This window comes from Terrapene carolina, unplaced genomic scaffold (assembly GCF_002925995.2).
Source record: "Terrapene carolina triunguis isolate 2854851 unplaced genomic scaffold, T_m_triunguis-2.0 Scaffold138, whole genome shotgun sequence".
NCBI lineage: Eukaryota > Metazoa > Chordata > Testudines > Emydidae > Terrapene > Terrapene triunguis.
In genome coordinates this window covers 4,050,614-4,074,302 of record NW_020664489.1, presented here as the reverse complement: position 1 = coordinate 4,074,302, position 23,689 = coordinate 4,050,614, and the positions used below count along the sequence as shown (strand labels likewise).

Here is a 23,689-nt window from a genome sequence, read left to right as displayed (position 1 = left end):
AGGGGAAGGATCAAGCAGTAAGTGCTCTAAACATGTAAACATTTATTTTTAACAGAACGGGAATATTTATAATATTAACAATGGGTTTTTCCTAAAGTGCTTTAAACATGTAAACAATTATCTGCAACAAAACTGGAATATTTACAATAGTAACAAAGGGTTTCTCATGATTTGTCTGCCTTAGGCTCTTCACTATTTAGTCCCAAGTATTTAAAAAAAATTTTACAATGTCCCGTAATTCATGATTCTGCTGCCCAAGACGCTCCACTCTTTAGTCCCAGTGCACCTACGTGAAAAACCGGTCAATATGGCCGGGGATAGACGCGAAATCCTCATAGGAGAACTCCTCGTTGGTCTCATGGAGGTACATTTCCAGCCTGTTCATCAGGTTCCTGGGTAGGGCGATCTTATTGGGCCCTCCGTGATAGGACACGTTTCCCCGCCTCGACACAATCAAGTATTCTGGGATCATCGCACGGCAGAGCATAGCGGCATACGGCCCTGGTTTTTGCATGCTTTCCCTAAGCATGCGTTCCTTCTCGCTGTCCGAGATCCTCATGAGGGTGATGTCGCTCATGATGCCCTGCTTTGAATTAGGGAGGGGAATGTTAGTATTGGGACTGCTTTACAGCCACGCGGTGGAGGGAGAGGGGCAGCATACAGGGATCTTTCCCTGGGACAGCCGCGAGGGGGTGGGACAGGGGCAGAGTTGATGCTGTCCTGATTGCTGGCAGCAGAGACTGGCATTGCTTTCAATGTGAAAGGAGGCCAGTGCTACTATTACAGTTTTAAGCAGCCACAAGTCTACGGCTTACCATGATTGCCCGCTACAGAAGTTCAGGTGTCCTGCCCCGCTTCTCAGATAACTGCAAGACCACTGCAAGACCCCAGGCACTGAAGGCGAGGGCCGAAAATTCGACCTTGTCCTGAGTGCGCATGTGAGAGGTGCAGTGCATGGTCTTGTTCACAGAGAAAGACTAGGTTCTTTGTACACAACTTCATTTATCTGTCTCAGGAATTCACTCCCTTTTTCCCATTCCCACAGACACATCTGCGACTGTCTCCCAACCCAGCCTGTCAGCACACTCCCAGAGGCTAGCGCACATTAGGCGGAGGAAGAAGACGACGCGGGAGGACATGTTCTCAGAACTAATGGGCTGCTCCCGAGCCCAGGCAGCCCAGCAGACACAGTGGAGGGAGAACTTGTCACAAATGCACCGAGCAGTCATGGAATGGGAGGAGAGGTGGCGTCAGGAGGACCAGCAGGCTACTGAAAAGCTGCTTGGACTAATGAGGGAGCAAACGGACACGCTCCGGCGCCTTGTGGATGTTCTGCAAGATTGGAGGCAGGAGGACAGAGCCTCGCTGCAGTCTCTCTCTAACCGCCCTCCCCCGCCACCAAGTCCCACAGCCCCCTCACCCAAAGTACAAAGAAGGAGGGGCGGCAAGGGCCGTTAAAACTTTCAGTCAACCCCTGCAGACTGCTCTAGCACTAGAAGGCTCTCATTCCCCAAAATTTGAGAAGTCCTTTCCTACCCACCTCACAGAAGCCCCCGTGCAAGTTTCACCCGCCACGTTTCATGTGTGGTTCATAATAAAATATTCGTTTCTGTTAATTACTGTTTCCATGATTTTCTTTTGGAGGAGAGTCTGTCTGAAGGGGGGGAAGGGGCTTGGTAATTGGACAGGACAGACACCTTTAGCAGGGTACAGAGGCGGGGTCAGGTCCAGCATCAGGACACATACACAGTGCAGTCACTAGTTACCCTGGTCAGTCTGGGAGGTGGTTTTCATGTTCTGGGGGGGGGGGGTTGCTCTGTGACTTTGTGGCGGGGGAGGGCAGTTACAGATCTTATGCAGCGGTCCTTATCCTGGATCACAGAGCCACGCAGCAGGGGATCTGTAACCCTCCTCCCCCTGCCAGAAAGTCACATAGCCGACACATACACGCAGTTCCGCCCAGGAGTGCTGGCAGGCTCCGTTGAAACAACCAGTCCACCACTGCGGAGCCTGTCATTCCTGGAGTTTAGAAGCATCATTTGCATCAGAACACTAAACCCGCCCCCCGCCACAGTCTGCGTCCCCAGTTTAAAACATTCCCGCGAAAACAGTAATAAAGACAACGGTGTTCATTAACTAAATAGAACTGATTTTATTTTTTGGGAAGGGGGTGAAAGGGGTATGTAACTGGAGAGGATAGTCAACATGAACTGGGTAAAGAAACGGGGGCAGGTTCAGCTTCTGTGTCCACAAACATAACAGTCAACGGTTACCCTGCTCAGTCTGGAACCTTGCTTTCAAAGCTTCCCGTATGCACAGCGCGTCCCGCTGGGCTCTTCTAATCGCCCGGCTGTCTGGCTGGGCGTAATCAGCAGCCAGGCTATTTGCCTCAACCTCCCACCCCGCCATAAAGGTCTCCCCCTTGGTCTCACAGAGATTGTGGAGCACACAGCAAGCTGCTATAACAATGGGGATATTGGTTTCGCTGAGATCACAGCGAGTCAGTAAGCTTCTCCATCTCCCTTTGAGACGGCCAAAAGCACACTCCACCACCATTCTGCACTTGCTCAGCCGGTAGTTGAAGAGTTCTTTTTCTGTGTCCAGGGCGCCAGTATAGGGCTTCATGAGCCAGGGCATTAGCGGGTAGGCTGGGTCCCCGAGGATCACTGTAGGCATCTCCACATCCCCAAGAGTTATTTTGTGGTCCAGGAAGTAAATACCTTCCTGCAGCCGTCTAAACAGACAAGAGTTCCTGAACACGCGAGCGTCATGAACCTTGCCTGGCCATCCGACGTTGATGTTGGTAAAACGTCCCCTATGGTCCACCAGTGCTTGCAGCACCATTGAAAAGTAGCCCTTTCTGTTAATGTACTGGCTGGCCTGGTGATCCGGTCCCAGGATAGGGATGTGAGTCCCATCTATAGCCCCACCGCAGTTTGGGAATCCCATCGCGGCGAAGCCATCTATGATGACCTGCGCGTTTCCCAGGGTCACTACCTTTGAGAGCAGTACCTTAACGATTGCGTTGGCTACTTGCATCACAATAATCCCCACGGTAGATTTGCCCACACCAAAGTGGTTCGCGACTGACCGGTAGCTGTCCGGCGTTGCAAGCTTCCAGAGGGCTATGGCCACTCGCTTCTGGACAGTCAGGGCTGCTCGCATCCGGGTGTCACTGCGCTTCAGGGCAGGGGACAGCAACTCACAAAGTTCAAGGAAAGTCCCCTTCCGCATGCGAAAGTTTCGCAGCCACTGGGATTCATCCCAGACCTGCAGCACTATGCGGTCCCACCAGTCCGTGCTTGTTTCCCGGGCCCAGAATCGCCGTTCCACAATATCCACATGACCCATTGCCACCGTGATGTCCTGGGCGCTGGGGCTCGTGGTTTCTGACAGCTCTGTGCTACTCTCCGACTTCAGGCCCTCACGGCGGTGCCGTAGCCTCCTCGCCTGATTTCTCTGCATCTGCCTCAGGGAAAGGTGTATGATAAGCTGCGAGGCGTTGAGAACGGCCACAACTGCAGCAATGGTCGCAGCGTGATCCATGATCGCAGTGCTGTGGCGTCCGCGCTGTCACTGACCAGAAAAGTGCGCGAACCGATTTCCCGCCAGCGCTTTCAGGGAGGGAGGGAGGGCATTAGTGACGGACGGATGACGACAGTTACCCAAAAGCACCCTCGACACATTTTTTTACCCAGAAGGCATTGGCGGCTCGACCCAGAATTCCAATGGGCAGCGGGGACTGCGGGAACTGTGGGATAGCTGCCCACAGTGCACCGTTTCCAATGTCGACGCTTGCCCCGTTAGTGTGGACTCACAAAGTCGAATTACTGTCCTTAGTGTGGACACACACGTTCGACTTTGCAATATCGATTCCACATATTCGATTTAAGTGAAATCAAACTACTCTCGTAGTGTAGACATACCCTTAATCTTTGGTACAAACATTTACACAAATGCTTAACTTTAACTATGTGAATAGTGCCATTCAAACTAGTATTTGCAAAGCTGGACCTTATTTCTTATCTCAGTACTCAAATCTCTAAACAAAACATGAGAAAACCACACAACTATTTGCAGGTGCCTTTAATCAGTGAAACAAATAGAAGATATTTACCCTTTACTTTCACACTGGATTAATACATTCAGTACACAAGTTTTAAAGTTAGTCCTGGAACTTTAATTGTAAACTGCCTATTCATGCATTTTATTTAACCAACTCTTGATTACACAAGTGACTGCAGATTTTAATTATTTATATTACTAAATCTTCCCAATTAATTAACAAGACAACTGTCTTGTTACTCTCAGATAGCCACACAGGCCATGTCCTTCCAAAATACTCTGCACTGACTTGAAGAATGGTTTTTGTCTTTATAAAAATTTTACATCGGACAATTCTCAGAAATGCCGTATTAGCAGTAAGGACTTTCAGTTCTTTTCCTTTGCTGCAATTTGTTGCAAAATCTGGAGTCTATAATAATCTCAGTGCAGTTGCAGGACTACTGGTTTAAAAGTTAAAACTAATTGAAGAAAAATGAGTCTTCTGATGCAGTTGTTCAGGTGGCAGTTAATGGTCCTTTGACAAGTACAGCTACATATGCATGTCAGATACTCAAATCAGGACTATACCATCCTTCCCTGGTTCCCCACGCTCCCACACCTTGCACCTGTTTAACTAAATCAATTTAGAAAGTGATTTAAACCAGTGAAATGTGTATGTATAGACAAGTCCTCAATCAGAATCTCCAAATCTCATCAGTCTACAAGTGGTCACTCTACAGTAATACTCATATTTCCCCCTCAGATAATCTCACGGGCTTTGTCTTCACTGTGTTAGGAGATAACTATCCCTTGTCTCTTTGATGGTAAAACATGCTGAGTGCCAGATAGCTTGGCAAGGTCAGCACTACACCTCTTCCCTCTGATTGACCTTGCCTAGCTTACTTCACAGTAACACTAAAGTGCTGTCTCTCTATTATGTTTTTACAGGGGGAATTCATGCACATTGGTTTCCCCACAATAAAAAAAAAATTTGTTCAGTGAAGACACAGCCTGAGAAGACTTGTGGCATCTACCTTTGAAATCCATCTCCTTTTATTCTCACTGCTATGGAGCCTTCCATGCAACCTCCACAACTCTGCCTCCACGACTCCATGACCAGGGATGATGTTAAATGGCAACAGTTACAGTTAAACTTGCAAGACCCGGTAACTTACACCCAAGAAGATTAAAAGTACCGACGAAGGAGCACTCACTCATTAATACTGATCTTTAACAACTCTTGAATATTGGAGATGTTCCAGAGGACACATAAAAGGCTAATTTGCTACTATTTTTTTTACAAGGTAAACAGGATGACCCAAGTAACTGTTTGCCTAACATCAATCTCGGCCAAAATCATGGAAAGACCAAAAGGTATCAGGATTAAAGGGTGGTTCAATAATTAATGTCAAATGGATATGGTTTTATGGAAAATAGGTCTTGCCAAACAAACTTGATATTGTTTTTTGACAAAACTACAAGTTTGGCTTATAAACATAACACGGTAAAGCATTTGAGTTCATACCACATGGCATTCTGATTTAAAAATTAGTTCTATACTAAATCAATGCAGCACATATAAAATAGATTAAAAATTGGCAAGTAGAGTTCAGAAAGTAATTGTAGATGGGGAATCATAACTCAAGCAATGGATTTTTAATGGGATTCCCCCAAGGGATATGTTCTTGACCTAATCAGTGTCTAACAATGATCTGAAAGAAAATATAAAGTCATCGCTGGTAACATTTACAAATGACAAAAATCGGTAGAGTGGGAAACAATGACAGGCCAGTTATTCAAAATTATCTGGGTTGCTTCATAATTGGGCTAATCAGAACACCATGTGTTTTAATACAGCCAAATTCAAGATCATACAGCTAGGGATGAGTGTAGGTCATACTTACCAGATGGGAGATTGCATTCTGGAAAAAAAGCGACTCTGACAAGGTTTTAAGGTTCTTGGCTGATAACCAGGTGAACATGTGCTGTCAATGCAGTCCTGCGGCTAAGACAGCTAATGCAAGTCTTGGACATAAGCAGTATAATAGCAAGTAAGAGTATTAACTCTGCATAGAACATTGATGAGACCATTACTGGAATATTGTGTCCAGTTGTAAGGTCCACACATCAAGAAAGATGTTGAACTACTGGAAAGGGTTCCGAAAACAGATGGAAAGTCTGCCTTACAGTGAATGACTTAGGAAGCTCAGTCTATTTAATTTACCAAAGACAAGGTTAAGACACAACCTACATCAGTCTACAAGTACTTACATAGAGAAACATTTCTGACAGAGGGCTCCTCAATCAGTCAAAGACAAAACAAGAGCCAACAGCTGGAAGCTGAAGCTACATAAATTCAGGCACAATTTTTTAAATGAGGGTATTATCCACTGGAACAACTCACACCTAGGGATGTGGTAGATTCTTCATCACTTGACATCTTTAAATCAAGATTGGAAATCTTCCTAAAATATCCTCTTGCTCAGCTACAAGATATGAGCTTGATGCAGAAATTACTAGGCGAAATTCCATGGCCTTCATTATGCAGGTGGTCATTATGCTTGAGGATAATGGTTCCTTCCAGTTTTCAAACCTGTGACTCACCTCTTCACATCTAATCAGGTACTCTGGCTTGCATTATTGCTCATCCCAGCAACAGCATTCTCCAAAACACATCCTATCATGCTGTCATTCCTCAAAAAGCTCATGTCTGTCTTGCTTACAGTCCTTTACTTTACAATTTCTCCCACGCTGGGAACAATCTGGAACACTGTCACCCCGATGCTCAAAGTCTGCCTACGCCTTTCTCCCAGGGTTTCTTCAATTTTTGTTTGTTTTTAATCTCAGGAGGCAGGTAAGCATGAAGGTTGGTAATGTATAGCATACAACAATCTTGTAAGAAACATCATCTGAATCCATTCTTCAAGTTGTTAACACAAGAAGTTCAATGAATAAGCCAAATAAACAGGATCAATAAAGGACAACCTCATCTCCTGTTTTGATGTCAGGAAAACAGGGATGACTTTTTTTGGGAGGGTGACTTAAGTGGAAAGTATAAGACTTTCAACCAGTTTCTAAAGGCAATGCTAAAACTGAAATTGAATTTCTCTGGTATTATGTACATGAAATCACATTTGACACAGTCACAAAGTTTTCTCAGCATATAAAGATAACTGGGACAGCCAGACACCATCAATGCATTGAACTGAACTGAGGAATGTCCTTAACTACAATCCTGAGATAACTAGTTCATTTCAGAGCCAGGCGACAATTATTTTTAGGTGAGATTAGGAAACAAAGCTCTTCAGGAGTAACATTTGGGAGATTAAAAGCATGATGCACGCTTTGTTTTCTATCCAAGTAAGCACCAGTATACAGCTTTTCTGAGCATTTCAAATAAAACCTAATAGAAATGAATAACCTAGCTGCCTTAAGATTTAACATTTTGTGCTTACTGGAGTATTTGGAATTCATCTTAATGTGAAGATCCTGGGCTGTGTGTGCTTCCATTGAAAGAGCAAGTTTAATAAACCACGATTTGGATTGAGTCAGATGCTGGGCACAGTTCTCCCACTCCTCTCAAAAGGAAAATGACCTTCCTCGTGGATAGTAGTCTGGAGCCAGCCTAGCCTTCATAACAGAAACTGTTCTTGCACCAGATAATTTTGTTGCAGACCTACCAAGCCAGGAAGGTTTACTTTTGTATTCACCTTTAGTTTATGTGAAGTTACAGTGACATTGCTGCTTCCTCTGTACCTAACAGATTTCTCTCTTCCTGCTCTGGATGGTGAGCTAGTGGTAAATAACTGGTAGCCATGCCTGCAGGAGTGCTAATATGTAACAATATTTCTGGACACTAGTTACCTTTATTCCAATGCTAAGCTACTATATATAAACAGTTTACCAAGTAGCAGATTAACCCTTCAGAGAAGCTGACCTACAAAAAGAAAAAGGCAACACCTTTGTACATTACACTGGAATCTGTAACTGCAGAACAGAGGAACATTTAAAAATCTTGCAAAAATGAAACTTCCAGAAGAGAAGATACTACACCTCCACGCCGATATAACGCGACCCAATAGAACACGAATTCGGATATAACGCGGTAAAGCAGTGCTCCGGGGGGCGGGGCTGCGCACTCCAGCGGATCAAAGCAAGTTCGATATAACGCGGTTTCACCTATAACGCGGTAAGATTTTTTTGGCTCCCGAGGACAGCGTTATATCGGGATAGAGGTGTATTTGCTGATCCTGCTTAAAACCTTCCCTATATAAGATTCCCCATAAAACCTTTCCCCTTTGTATATTAATTGGCCCATGCAAACACCTACATAAAAATGTTCTGAAAGGTAAGAGGAGCAAACAATTTGAAACTGGAAGAAATCAAATCATCAGCACCAGTGACACATATCTGAGTTAACCGACTATCCAGATGGCTCTGATTAATAACCAAACTGAACTGTGAAATTGCTTTAGCTGCATTAACTATTTGATTGATCAATGTAAAAGTAGTATCTTATTCACAATGAGCAATTGTGTCTATTCGGCTAAGAAGTTTTCTTAGCATCCTTAGGAAAATTATTTGTCCTAACGCTTTACAACTAGCAGTGAACTAAGGCTTGTAATTATTATACCATAATTGAGTTTTTCTGAATTTAAAATCAGACCTGTGCCTCTTTCAGCGATATAAATCCCTATATGGTTTGGGACCCATGCATTTTTGAGTGTATTTCTCTGTTTGCAGTATATCCCTGGAGCGCTCAAGTTTGCAGTCTCTAGATTGCCCTTCTCTAGAATTTTCTTTCCCCCTTGGTCCAACAGGACCTGAGCAGGATGATGGATAGGGTATGTTGCAAGGCCTGTTCAACTGGTGTTTTGCCTGGAAGGTAGAGGTGAGAGCAAGTGAGTGTGGGCTTTTTGCTTAGGAAATTTCCTAAGTAACAGTGTCATTTTGAAAGGTATGCATTTTTATATTATTGCAGTTACCTAGATAAACACATTGTGATTTGTAAAATAAATGCTTCACTGCCTCCTCAAATGACCCTATGAAGCAAGTAGAAACTGCCTGGATCCAGTACATTCTCTTCAGTGGTTTCCAAAAACTAACCCATATACCAGAACTTCTACTTCAGGAAGTTGGTAGGCTGCAATTTTAGGTCATTTAGATATGGCAGAGGTTCCCAAACTTTTTATTTGCTGTGCCCACCGCGTGGAGACCCACATCCCATGTGTGCCTCCCTTTCATCAAGCAGAAATAGCACCTCTGTGGATGCCAGGAGTCCAGAAGCCCACCTCCCAGCCAGGGCACACCCCAGGCAGGTGGCCCCAGCAAGAGAGACAGCCAGGCCACGCCTCCCCATTTCCCCACCCCTGGGAACCCCAGTCACCATCACCATCAGGCTCCTCCAGCTGCAGCACACCCACCAGTACACGCATGCAAGAGCCTGTGTGCACAGGGAGGAACTACCTCCCAACATGGCATACATGCACCAGCCTCCAAGAAGGCGAGCAAACTGGAATGCTCCCCCCTTCCCTGCCCCCCCAACCCCCCCGCGCACACACTTCCCATGCAGGGAGAAAGCATGCTCCCCCCGCTCTTTGCCCCTCCCTTCTCCCTGCTTCTCCAGCCCAGCAGCAGTGGCAGGAACTGGAGCAGGAGACCAAGCCAGCGAGAGAACTAGTCAAGTCCTCACATTCCCCCGACAACCCTGTTGTACCTCCCCACCCCCACCCAGAGGGCACGCCCTCTAGTTTGAAAACCAGTGATGTAGGGTGTAATACTAAGCTTCTCTCCTATACTAGTACCTGGCAGCTGTGCTGGTGCTCATTTCCCATTCAATCACATGTGATTTCCTCACAGAGCTACTCCAAACTCCAGTGTCCACTGCTGGTTCAAATACTTACAGCCAACTGAAGTGATGGGAACTGACTGGGTTTAGTTAAGGTCTTACTCTGGTAAATGGATGTACCTGTGCAAATAGGTTGAGACTATGTTTTCTAAAGAGCAACCTATCCACACATGGTTCCAAACTTAAGGAGAACCTTCCAACTTCTGTTTGCTGGAGCTTTGAATGAAAAGAGTAGGTGACCGAGGAGCTGCAAACACTTAGCTCAGAACCCTGGACTCTGTAGCCTGGACAGATAGAAGGTGGTGTCTAGAAATGTTCCCAGAACTACATTAGGAAGTTTCTCAGAAGGTAGATTAGTGACTGCAATGTGATGCCAAAAAGAGGCACACAATCAAATGTGGTTTTCCATCAACTCTTATGTAGATGATAATCTCTATGTTTGGTCCTCTGCCCAGTAATTAAGAACTGCAGAATTCTACGGCTGACACAAATTAATCCCTGTATTGAGAATGCACAGCTGTGAGGAAATGAAAGAGGAGCTGACCCAGATACAGGCATGGTAATATTTACATCACTAAAGACACTTACTGCCTCACTAATAACAGAGAAATCTAATGCACCAACACTGGTGAAAACCACATTGTGCCAAACAATCAGGGTCAACATTAACACTTGTTATGCCGCCAATGGCACAGAAGTGGTTGCAGGAGCACTGTTCATCAGTGATATGCTGCCAGAATACTAACATGGGATTCCCTCAAAATTTTCTTTGTCAGTTAGCAATAAAGGTGCCCACTGGTAGTGAGCTGGATGGTCAGTTGGGGATATGAGTCATCTTTGTTTCATGAGGTGGACAGACCTCCAATAGCTTGTATGAGAGGTCAGGTCAAGGTACAGCTGATGCAAAGAGGAGAACAGAGCTCCAGGTTACCTCCAGCTCTTCAAGTCAGACTGCCACTGGGTGGGCAGGCAGGTAACTGTGGAGAAAGAGGTAGCATGCAGCAGCTACAGGACTAGTGCAATGGGAGTTTGGCCTCACCTCCTCTCTTCCTTCTGCACATGCACTGCTGGAGTTGCCAGCGAGGGGCTGGGCAGTGAGGACTACATGCTACATTCCCCACTAGATCTTCCTGGCCGTGATGGGGAACATACAAAGGAAAAGCTCCCTTTGCAGCAGCTGCCGTAGCACTGGCAAGCATATCCACAGTGCGGCAGATGCCTGCTCAGTCCCAGAGGGCTGAACATTTTAACAAACAGCGACAGCCTAAGCATTTCTGAGTAGGCCTAAAACTATTTTTGCTGCTCCTCCCATTCCGCAGCGTAATCAAGATCTTTCCACCATCACACAAAGACACCCAGGGCCAGCTTAAGCATTTTACAGAGAATCAAACACCCAAACTTGACTGCCTCATTTAACAAAGATGTATATGTGAAGAGGGATCTTTAGATTTCCTCTCTCACACGCACCCCAACTCTAGCCTCCGCCTGTCGAAGGGGAGTCCAAAAAGTTTTTCCTCTTCACTCTGCCAGTTGTTTATACATCACTCTAAATTTTCAAAAATGTCTTTGCAAGGAAGAGTGAAAGCCGTGTTTAAACAAAAGCTGAGATTCTGATTCATTAAACTGAGGGTATGTCTACTCAAGACAACAGGTTAAAAATAGCAATTTGGCCAGAGCGGCACAAGGGGCTGCATGGGCTAGCGACACATATCTAATCCCACCCAACCCCCTGTGAACGTACTCAGGTGGCTAGCTTGAGCCGCCACTCACGTAGTCGCAGCCACGATACAATAACGCGCTAGCTTGGACGGAGTTAGAGCATACATGTCTACCCAATCTGCGAATCACACCTCCCAGCTGCTTTGTAGACATACCAGCTCTCAAGATGATAAATCTCTAGAATATTTTTTGGGGGGGAAAAACCTCTCTGCAGAGGAACCATTAAGAAGATGGAGAGAATGCCAGTTCACTATGATTACACAGTAGTGAGCAAAGAAACAATGGGCAATAACCTCACATTCAAACTGCTTAACTCCCACATGTTTGAATCCCTGTGCAGAATTTCCAGTGAAGTAATATCTGTCAAGCAGGCAACAGGTCCTTCCAGAAAGAGAGAATACTTTTTTATAAAAATATTTGCAGAAGTTGAAGACAAAAGAAGAGTTCCTATTCCAACTTTGCTTTGAATTTGTATGTATGCACTCATACACAATATGTAAATAGCAGTGAGACCTATGTGTAGAGCTCTTCAGAATACTTAATTTTGCAGGACATTATGCATTTCAGACAAATACAGCTGCCTGGTCCATTGCACCATCCAGTCAGGTGCACTGAGTTGGTAGCCAGAAGACTATGAGTTTAAGTCTCTATGTCTATTGTATTGTCATACACTTCATAGTAGTTATTGAACAAGACTAAGAACATACCCTAAAAACCAGGCAAATATATTTTAAATATATGGAGATATACCTATCTCATAGAGCTGGAAGGGACCCTGAAAGGTCATCAAGTCCAGCCCCCTGCCTTCACTAGCAGGACCAAGCACTGATTTTGCCCCAGATCCCTAAGTGGTCCCCTGAAGGATTGAACTCACAACCCTGGGTTTAGCAGGCTAATGCTCAAACCACTGAGCTATCCCTCCCCCAGGTTTTACAAATAAATTAGAGGTTGCACAAGGTCAAAACTGGCAGAGTTGGGAATAGAGATTTAAGTTCTAATACAGCTGATCCAAATCTTATCCACTCAGCCGCACTGCCTCTAAATAATGCCAAACCTATGAACTTGGGTATCCTGCCTTTGAAGCCACTCTAATCCCCAAGACTGCACTCCTCTCCCAAAAGTCAGCCACTCATAGCACAAAAACGAGTTGCCATTCCCAGGAGATTACACAAGTCTTTATATAGTCCCTCACCTTTCTTACACACTTTGATCAGCAATGAACTACCACTGCTGACATTTAAATCATCCAGTTCTGGGCCTCATGCTTTGAGAGAGATGTGGACAAATTGGAGAAAGCCCAGAGGATAGCTACAAAAATGATAAATGGTTTAGAAAAAATGACCTATGAGGAAAGGTTAAAAAAACAGGCATATTTATTTTTGAGAAAAGACGACTGAGTGGGGCCTGGTAACAGACTTCAAATATGTTAAGAACTGTTATAGAGAGTACAGTGATCACCTGTTCTCCATGTCCACTGGAGGCAGGGGAAGAAGTAATTGGCTCAATCTGCAGCAAGGGAGATTTACGTCAGATATTAGGAAAAACTTTCTAACTATAAGGACAGTTAAGCACTGGAATCGACGTCCAACAGAGGTTGTGGAATCCCCATCACTGGAAGTTTTTAAGAACAGGTTGGACAAACACCTGTCAGGGATGGTCTAAGTGTATTTTGTTCTACCTCTGTGCAGGGGACTGGACTGGACGGCTTCTCAAGGTCCCTTCCAGCTCTACATTTCTAAGATCATTGGGCATAGGAGTAAATAACCCACTGAAACAAATGGGGAAGCTGACACCGCCCCAAGTTTGTTTCCGCATATCTGCAAAAGCAAGCATGCATCAGTTAACTTGGAATATTAGTCAAGCACATCTACACAACCATTACAGCTAAAGACCTACTTTTCTTCTTTTAAATCAGAAGAGATTCTGGGGAACAAAAGGGCAGCATCCAAAGAAAGTGCAGCAAGTCAGAGACTTGGTTCAACATGGCCCAATATGAGCCTGAGCTTTAGTGTAAATACGAGGTCTTGACCAGTTCTAAACTCTGATAGCGATGACACTGATAACTACATGCTAAAATGAATAACATTTCAAACAATTCAAACACTATTCTAGTGTGTCAGTCCTTTTTGTCACACACACAGGCATTATGGCTCACCAACTACAGTGAACCTCATTTAAAAGACATTTACCTTCAAGGAACAATGCCTCCATTACACTCAAAAACTAAGCTACAATGTATCATCTTCACACTTAATATATTACACCCTCTTTTTCAGGCAATAGACTCATGAAAAGGATAGTCACAATAGGAGCTCATAGATTCCAAGGCCAGAAGGAACGATCGCGGTTATCTAGCCTCCTGTATAACAAGGACATAGAACTTCGCTTACAGCATATCTTTTACAAAAACTTCCAATCTTGATTTAAAATTTGTCAGTAATGAAGAATCCACCATAATTCTTGGTAAATTATGCCAATGGTTAATTACTCTCACTGTTAAAAATATATGCCTTATTTTCAATCTGAATTTGTCTTCCTTCAACTTCCAGCCATTGGATCGTGTTATACCTTTTTCCTGCTAGATTGAAGAGACCACTATTAAATATTTCTTCCTGGCCAGGGCCGGCTCTGGCTTTTTTGCCGCCCCAGGCAAAAAAGCCTCCAGCCGCTCCCCCTCCCCGCGAACCCCGGCGGGGGCTCCTCTCTCCCCCCCCTGGCGGCCAGGGGGAGGGCAGCCGGAGCCCCGGGGGGAGGGTGACGAGCCCCAGCGGGGGCTCCGCTCTCCCCCCCGGTGGCCGGGGGGAGGGCGCCCGGAGCCCTGGGAGGAGGGCGGCGAGCCCCGGCGGGGGCTCCTCTCTCCCCCCGCCCGGTGGCCGGGGGGAGGGCGGCGAGTCCCGGCCGGGGCTCGGCTCTCCCCCCGGCAGCCAGAGCACAGGGGGCAAGGCGGCGAGCCCCAGCGGCCAGAGCGCAGGGCGGCGAGCCCGCTCTCCCCACGGCAGCCAGAGCGCCGGGGGGAGGGAGGCGAGCCCGGCCGTGGCCCCGCTCTCCCCCGGGGCCGAAGCGCCGCGCCGCCCCCCTCCAGGTGCCGCCCCAAGCACAAGCTTGGTGGGCTGGTGCCTGGAGCCGGCCCTGTTCCTGGCATAGGTACTTATAGACTGTAATCAAGCCACGCGTAAAACTTCTCTTTGTTAAACTAAATAGATTGAGCTCCTGTTGGGCTTCCCACACGATCTCTTCCATTTGGTTCCTAAGAACTCAGTTTGCCTCCAGTCTCATCATTCAGATTCCTTTATCTGGCTTACAGCAAAGCTATGTTAAGTTGATCAGACTCAACCATAAGGGTTGAGTATAGGGCCTAACACATATCTAAAGTTACACAGAAAACCTTTTCCTTTATAAAAATTTACACATTACATTGCATTTACTATGCATTGCATCACATGTTCTGGGATTGGCTTAGTAATTACTTTGTAAGAACCGATCCATGCACAGCATGTTATGTCCATGCACCGTCCATGTACGACTTATTCTTTACATCATCTTACATTCCAGGCTTATCTTCTCCATTGTAAATGGTTCCTTGAGTGTTCCTCCTTATCTTAGCTAGTACAGACATCGTCTCTTAGCTTACTGGCCCACTTACCTATCAGTTACACAGACATTTTGCTTCCAGTCTGCTGATCAATTTACCTCCCTTATTTCTGTCTTCCAAGAAATGAGGTCTTACCCATGTCTAATTACTCATGTTAAGCCAGGCCTACAGCTCCTTGAGTCTATCACTATAAGACATGTTTTCTAATCATTCTCATGGCTCTTCTCTGAACCCTCTCCAATTTATCAATATCTTTCTTGAATTGTGGGCACCAGAACTGGACGTAGTATTTCAGCAGCAGTCACACCAGTGCCAAATGCAGAGGTGGAAAAAAAACCTCTCTACTCCTACAAGATTCCGCTGCTTATGTATCCAAGGATCTCATCAGCCCTTTTGGCCACAGCACTGCACTAAGAGCTCATTCTCAGCTGATTATTCACCATGATCCCCAAATCTTTTTCAGAGTTACTGCTTCCCAAGATAAAGTCTCCCATCCTGTAACTATGGCTTACATTCTTTATTCATCGATATATTAATTTACATTAAGCTGTATTAAAAACGCATATTGTTTGCTTGCACCAATTTTACCAAGCAATCCTCATCACTTTGTATCTGTGACCTGTTCTCTTCATTATTTAACTTTCCCCCAATTTGTGTGTCATTTGCAAACTTTATCAACGATGATTTTGTGCTTTCTTCCAAGTCATTGATAAAAACGTTAAATAGCCCAGATCCAAGAATAGATCCCTGTGGGAGCTCACTAGAAACACCCCCATTTGATGGTGGTTCCCCATTTGCAATTACATTTTGAGACCTATCAGTTAACCAGTTTTTAATCATTTAATGTGTGCCATGTTAATTTTATATCTTTCTAGGTTTTTTTTAATCAAAATGTCATGTGGTACCAAGTCATATGCCTTACAGAAGTAGATTACATCAACACTATTACCTTTATCAACCAAACTTGTAATCTAATCAAATAAAGGTATCAGGTTAGTTTGACAGGATCTATTTCTCATAAACACATGTTGATTGGCATTAATTATATTACCGTCTTTTAATTCTTTATGAAATTGAGTCCCATATTGGCACTCCATTATCCTCCCCAGGACTGATGTCACACTGACAGGCCTACAATTATTCAGGTCATCCCATTTATCATTTTTAAATATTGGCACACCATTAGCTTTCTTCTAGTCTTCTGGAACTTCCCCCTGTTTCAAGACTTACTGAAAAAAGTCAACAATAATGGTCCAGTGAGCTCCTCAGCCAGCTCATTTAAAACTCTTGTATGGAAGTTATCTGGACCTGCTGATTTAGAAATGTCTAACTTTAATAGCCTCTATTTAACATCCTTCTGAGATACTCTAGGCTCAAGGGTGTCATTGACGCAGAGGGGAAAAAAATCACAGAACACTGTGGTGTGAAAACATTTTTATCCCATTACTTCTTGCTTTTGTATCATGTATTACTGCAGTAAAGACAAAAATTGTAAGTTACTATCTTTGTGGAACAATGTACAATCTTCATAACATTTTCCCTACAATGTGGGTCTACAAAAATGTTCAAAAACTACATTAGTAGGAAAATGTTACAAGACACATCAAAATTAGAATTTTGAACATGGTAAAATTACTATTTAACTCAGTTCATCTGCAAATTTGACACCATCAGCTCAGGATTAAACAAAGACTGTGAATGGCTATCCAACTACAGAAGCAGTTTCTCCTCCCTTGGTGTTCACACCTCAACTGCTAAAAGAGGGCCTCATCCTCCCTGATTGAACTAACCTCGTTATCTCTAGACTGATTCTTGCCTGCATATTTATACCTGCCTCTGGAAATTTCCACTACATGCATCCAACAAAGTGTGTTTTCACCCACAAAAACTTATGCTCCAATACATCTGTTAGTCTATAAGGTGCCACAGGACTCTTTGTTGCTATTTAACACGAAGTTGAAGATATCGGGGGGAGGGGGAAGGTAAGCATTTCACTTTCAATACTGTACTTACTATAAACAGTACTTACTGGGCATATTCTGCTAGAGGTAACTTAAAGACATCAAAAACTTCTTTGTTCTTCATTAGGTAGACTGAACGCAAGTAGGATACAAAACACTGAAAGGAGAAGAAAAGTGTTTTAAAACAGAAAAGAAAAATGCTCTCATTCAATTAACTGTATATTAACATTATACCATATGGCTAACCAGAAAAAAAGTTGAGAATTCTAATACTGGTTTTGTCTAAGAACTTATTTATCCACATACTTTCAACAAAAGAACCTCTATTATAAGCTGATCTAGTTCTAATATTTCAGTACTTCATTCAGAGCAGCCTAATTGGCTCATTATGCTAATGGTGTGTAGTGTTAGCTTTGCTAGTTACAAAATACTCTTGTGAGGGCAGCTAGAAAGAGGAGACTATTGCATGTATTACCCAAAAGCTGTGAGGGGAAAAAATGAAGTTATTGGACTAGAATATCTCAGTTAAACCAATGTAAAGATCTCCAGCAGTGAGACAGTATGTAGCACAGTAACTTGGATTTTTTTTTGTATTTTTTCTCATCTTTCCTACCATCTCAAACGTTTAGTCTGTCCACTTATTTCATATTGCTTCCTGTCCCCTACCTTATTAAGTACACTTCTCTCACTTGCCAAAATCATCTCTCCTTTACTTCTTAAAATTTAAGCTCTTTGCTCCATCCTTGGAAATCATTTTTAACAACTAGTAGAATTTGTTTTATGGGAGGTTTTTTCCTCCCTGCAACTCCTCTGTTGAAACAACCTTGGCTGCAGATACTGCTTACAGCTTTGTTCTATCCAGATTGCAATCAAAAACTAGAAAAATCACTGCTATAACACTAGGCAGCCTTCATTGGCAAAGCAGTGCATCACAGAGTAAATCACTGTTTATTCCAGTGTAACCATTCTGTAATTTTTGTTTTGGGGCATCACTTGAAAAATTACATGACTGTCTCTTCTTTGTTGATTCATTCATGGAATTCTGAGGTGGCCTCCTGTTGTCTGAGATACAATAAAGCAGACTTGACATTTTTTCCCCCCACTTTAAAAAAAAAATCTTTAAAATCTATTCATCAATAACTCAAAACTCAGTATATACACTTGCTGACAAATGGACTTAATTTCATCTCCACAGAAATGTTGAAGGTAATATGGTAATTTCTCTCATGTTTTGCAGTATTAGTAGAATTTAATCTTTTGGTTTTGCTTGTACATGTACAAGGATTCAATGTAGCAAAGGAAAGGCTGAGCTGATCTTCATTAAATGGTAGTTTGTAACATGAGCCACACACAAAAAAAAAAAAAAAAAACAAATCTGAGTATCGCTCTAGATCAGAGGTGGGCAAAATAAAGCCCACAGGCCGGATCTGGCCTGTCTAACATTTCTGTCCAGCCCGCCATGACTAACATTTCTGTCCGGCCTCCTCTGCCCCCTCGCGATCTCTGAATTTGGGCCGCCAGAAGTCCCGCGCTCAGACCCACTGCCTCCCTCCCCCAAGTGACATGCCAGCAGCAGCCAGTCGCAGCCACTTTCGGGAGCAGCATGGGGCCATGGCATGCAGGCAGCCTGCCTGAGCACTGCTGCGCCGCCAGCCGGGAGCCACCTGTGGTAAGCGCCTCCCAGCCTGAGCCTGTACTTCACACCCCCTCCTGCATCCCAACCCCCTGCTCCAGGTCAGAACCCCCTCCCTGCACCCAAACTCCCTTCCAGACCCCACATCCCCTCCATTAATATAGTAGAAATGTGCAGCCCGTGACAACTTACCAAAGTTCGCGGAGTGGCCCCCCTGCGAAAATTATTGCCCACCCCTGTTCTAGATCTTCCTATTTAAGTGCAGTGGTCCAATAATCCTGTAACCTATTCTTTGATTTGAGTCCCGTTCAGTACACATTTTCCTGAGTCTCAAGCCTTGTTCATTCACTATGTGGACACAGTACACAATCTATTAGGAGCATAAATTGCAAATTCTTATATCATATACTGGTGGCAGAAGAGTAGCTAAGTAATTGCCACCCAGAGTCTCTACAGTATGAAAATGCTTGGTCTGGTTACCACTTTGTATTTAACTATTAGTAAGGCTAAGATTTTGTCATGGATATTTTTAGTAAAAGCCATGGACAGGTCACAGGCAATAAACAAAAATTCAAAGAAGCCCTTGACCTGTCCATGACTTTTACTAAAAATATCCATGACAAAATGAGGAGGAAAGAGGGTCCAGCACCCATAGCTACTGGGGCTCTGGGATCACCCCTGCTGCCCACAGGGGCTGGACAGCTGCTGGGAACTCCAGGGTCTCCCTGCCGCCCAGTAGCTGGGAGCTGCCGGGGGGGAGGGAGGGAGGGAGGGAAGGGGAGTGAGCCTGCTGCTGACAGCTTGGGGCTGAAATGGAAAATGTCACAGAGATCTCTGGAAGTCATGGATTCTGTGACTTCTGTGATATAATTGTAGCCTTAACTATTAGTGTGTAAATCAAGTGCAGTTCTAGTAGCATTATTTCTTGACATTTTTTTTAAAGATTATGAAAGGGAAGAGCAGATTCCCCAACTCTTTCACCCTTAACGGCAGAACATTTCTCCACATTGGCCTGTGTGAAGTGTGTGTTTTCATCTGCTTGGTAAAAGTCAAATGTAAAGGGGAAAAAAGGGACTTGTGCCCATTTTTTCATGATTCATAGACTTTAAGGCCAGAAGGGACCATCTTTATCACCCAGTCTGGTCTTCTGCATATCTCAGGGCACAGAACCTCACCAACCCACTCCTGTAGTAGGCCTATAACCTCTGGCTGAGTTACTGAAGTCCTCAAATCTTTATTTCAAGACTTCCAGTTAGAGAGAATCCACTATTTACTCTAGTTCAAACCAGCAAGTGAGCTGTGCCCCATTCTGCAGAGGAAGATGAAAAACACCCACTGTCTCTGCCAATCTGAACTGTGGGAAAATTCCTTCTGAACCCCCAATATGGTGATCAGTCAGATTCTGAGTATGTGAGCAAGACCCACCAGTCAGACACCTGGGAAAGAATTCTCTGTAGTAACTCAGAGCCCTCCCCATCTGATGTCCCATTTCCAGCTGTTGGAGATGTTCCTAATAGCAGTTGCAGATGGAGCACATGCCACTGTAAGCAATCACATCACATCATCCACTCCACAAATGTATCAAGCTCAATCCTGATGCCAGTTAGGTTTTTTACCCACACTGCCCACCTTGGAAGGCAGTTCCAGAGCTTCATTACTTTGATGGTTACAAAACCTCCATCTAATTTCAAGGCTAAACTTGTGGATGGCCAGTTTATGTCCATTTGTTTTTGTGTCAACATTGGCCCTTACCTTAAATAACTCCTCTCCCTCACTGGTATTTATCCCTCTGATATATTTATAGAGAGCAATCATATCTCCCCTCAGCCTTCATTTGGTTAGGCTAAACAAACCAAGCTTTTTGAGTCTCCTCTCATATGGCAGGATCTCCATTCTCCTGACCACCTTAGTAGCCTTTCTCTGCGCCTGTTCCAGTTTGAATTCATCTTTCTTAAACATGGGAGACCAGAATGCCACTCAGTATTCCACATGATGTCTTACCAGTACTTTGTATAATGGTAATAATACTTCCATATCTCCACTGGAAATACCCCATCTGATGCATCCTAGGGTTGCATTAGCCTTTTTCATGGCCACATCACACTGGCAGCTGATCCTGTGATTAATCAATACACCCAGGTCTTTCTGCTTCTCTGTCACTTCCAATTGATAAGTCCTCAGTTTAGAGCAAAAATTCTTGTTAGTTCCCAAGTGCACAACTTTGTACTATTAAATTTCATCTCATTTCCATTACTCCAGTTTTCAAGGTCATCCATATCTTCTTATATGAAATTCTCGTCCTCCCAACTTTCGCAATGCCTCCCAACTTTGTGTCATCCACAAATTATAATAGCACTCACACTTTTTGTGTCAAGATCATTAATGAAAATGTTAAATAAGATTGGTCTGAGACTGATCCTTGTGGAATGCCACCAGTAACCTCTTTCCAGCCTGCGTTCACCTTTCAGCATGAACCTTTGCAGTCTCCCCTTAAACTAGTTCCTTAATTTAATTCTTATATTAATATTCTTATATTAATCCTCATGTCCTCCGATTTAAGTAATAATTTTCCATGTAGAATTGTATCAAATGCTTTATTAAAATCCAGGTAGACTAGATCTATTGCACTTTCTTTGTCTAGAAAATCGGTTATCTTCTCAAAGAAAGAGATTGGGTTGGTCTGGCACAATATAAAACTTCTATAAAACCATGCTGTATTTTATCCCAATTACTGTTTACCTCCATGTCTAACTTTTTTTTTTTTTCCCCCAAAATTTGTTCTAAGAACATGCATAGAACTCAGGTCAAACTAAGAAGGCCTGTAGTTTCCCAGATCACTTTTTTTTTTCCTTTCTTAAATATAGGTATTATGTTTTCAATTCTCCAGTCAGAGTACAACCCCCAAGTTTATGGATTCATTACCTATTCTTGCTATTGAGCTTGCAATTTCATGCGACAGTTCCGTAAATATTCTTGGATGGAGATTATCCAGGCCGCCTGATTTGGTCCCATTAAACTGTTTGTGTTTGGCTTCCACTTTGGATGTGGTCATTTCTTCTTCTATATCCTTGTTCCCATTAGCCACCCTGCCACTGTCCCCATTCTCCTCATTACTCTTATAAAAAACTGAGGCAAAGTATTCATTTAGGTATTGGGCCATACCTAGATTATTTTTAATCTCCTCAGTGTTTCTTCTTTCCTTGTTTTCTTTATTTATGTGGCTAAAGAACCTTTCATTGTTTGTTTTAATTTCCTTTGCAAGGTCCAACTCTGCTTGGCTTTTTTCACTTTTTCCATACATTTTCTGACCTCGATGAGGTAGTTTTGCTTGCTGATCCATTCCTTCTTCCATTTCTTGTAGGCTTTCTTCCTTCTCTGAATAACCTGTTTGAGATGCTTGTTCATCCAGCTTGCTCTGCAAGCTTTCCCTACGAATTTTTCCCCTTGCTTGGGATGTAGGCTTCAGATACTTAAATTCAAAGTTGTGACGCCTCCTCCACATTCAGATCCTTGAATTATTCAGTCTACCCACTTCCATAACCAATTTCCTTAATTTATTAAAGTTTGTAGTTTTGAAATCAAGGATCCTACTTGCAGATCTATTTTTGTTTATCCTTCCATTGGAGTTTAAATGGAATTGACCCATGATCACTCCAACCAAGGTTATCCTCTACAACCAGTTCTTCTATGAGGTCTTCACTAATTACCAATACAAATCTACAATGGCATCACCCCTTGTTGGTTCAGTGACTATTTAGTGAAAAGCAACAGAGAGTCCTGTGGCACCTTTAAGACTAACAGAAGTATTGGAGCATAAGCTTTCATGGGTGAATGCCCACTTCATCAGACGCAAGTGAAGTGCCACAGGACCCTCTGTTGCTTTTTACAGATTCAGACTAACATGGCTACCCCTCTGTTATTTAGTGAAAAAAATCTGTCGGCTATCACATCCAGAAATATGTGGGCCCTACAATTATCAACAGCACTTGTGCTCCAATCTATATCTGGGAAATAAAAATCTCCCATAATCACACAATTCTCAGTAGTATATTAGACAGATCTCTATCCATATCCAAATTGGATCCTGGGGCTCTGTAGCAGACCCCAAGCACTATCCCAGAGGAGCCTCTGTTATCTTTCTTCCCCAAAGTGATTTTGACCCAAACAGATTCCAGTTTATCCATTGCATCACTTCTAATTTTACAGTATATCTCATCTTTAATATACAATGCTACTCCTCCACCTTTACCTTTCTTTTCTGAACAGCACATACCCTTCTATACCTGTATTCCAATCACAATTACTATTCCACCATGTTTTCATTATCCCTATAATAACTGGCTTAACTTCCTGCACCAGTAGTTCTACTTCCTCCATTTTGTTACCCAGGCTCCTTGCACTTTTGTACAGACATCTTAGCTCTTTCTGCTTGTCTTCACCCAGAATCCCCACCCGATTAGGTACAAACTTTTTACTACCAGTATGTATCACCTACCTGACAGTGACTGTCATTCTCGTTCCTCTTGTTGTCCATTCTCCTACACTCTATTGTTCCTTTCTCCATTGGTGTATCCTCTTTTACTTGATTTTCCTCCCACTCAATATTAGAATCAGGTGTGGAGATTACATGAGCTCTCGCCACCATCTCCTCCAAATTCCTAGTTTAAAGCTCTTTTAATCAATCGGTTGTGCCAACCTCCTTCCCAGAAGTCTATTTACTTCCCTAATCTAGGTGGAATCCATCCCATGAGAACAATCCTCTGTGAATGTCTGCTAGTGGTCAAATATGCCAAAGCCCTTCTTATAACACCACTGCCTGAGCCACCTGTTGATCATCATAATCTTGTCTTGCCTTTGCTCTTCTCCAGACAGGTAGACTTCCACAGAAGATC

At 43.7% G+C, this 23,689-nt stretch overlaps 1 protein-coding gene across 1 annotated transcript in view; it reads right to left on the bottom strand.

Moving 5' to 3' along the window:
* Nucleotides 1–23,689, bottom strand: part of DDX10 (DEAD-box helicase 10) — a 339,719-nt gene that overhangs the window by 261,097 nt on the left and 54,933 nt on the right. Inside the window, exon 12 of the mRNA XM_026653416.2 lies at nt 17,233–17,321. Coding sequence (XP_026509201.1) covers nt 17,233–17,321 — 89 coding nt within the window. The remainder of the gene's footprint in view (nt 1–17,232; nt 17,322–23,689) is intronic.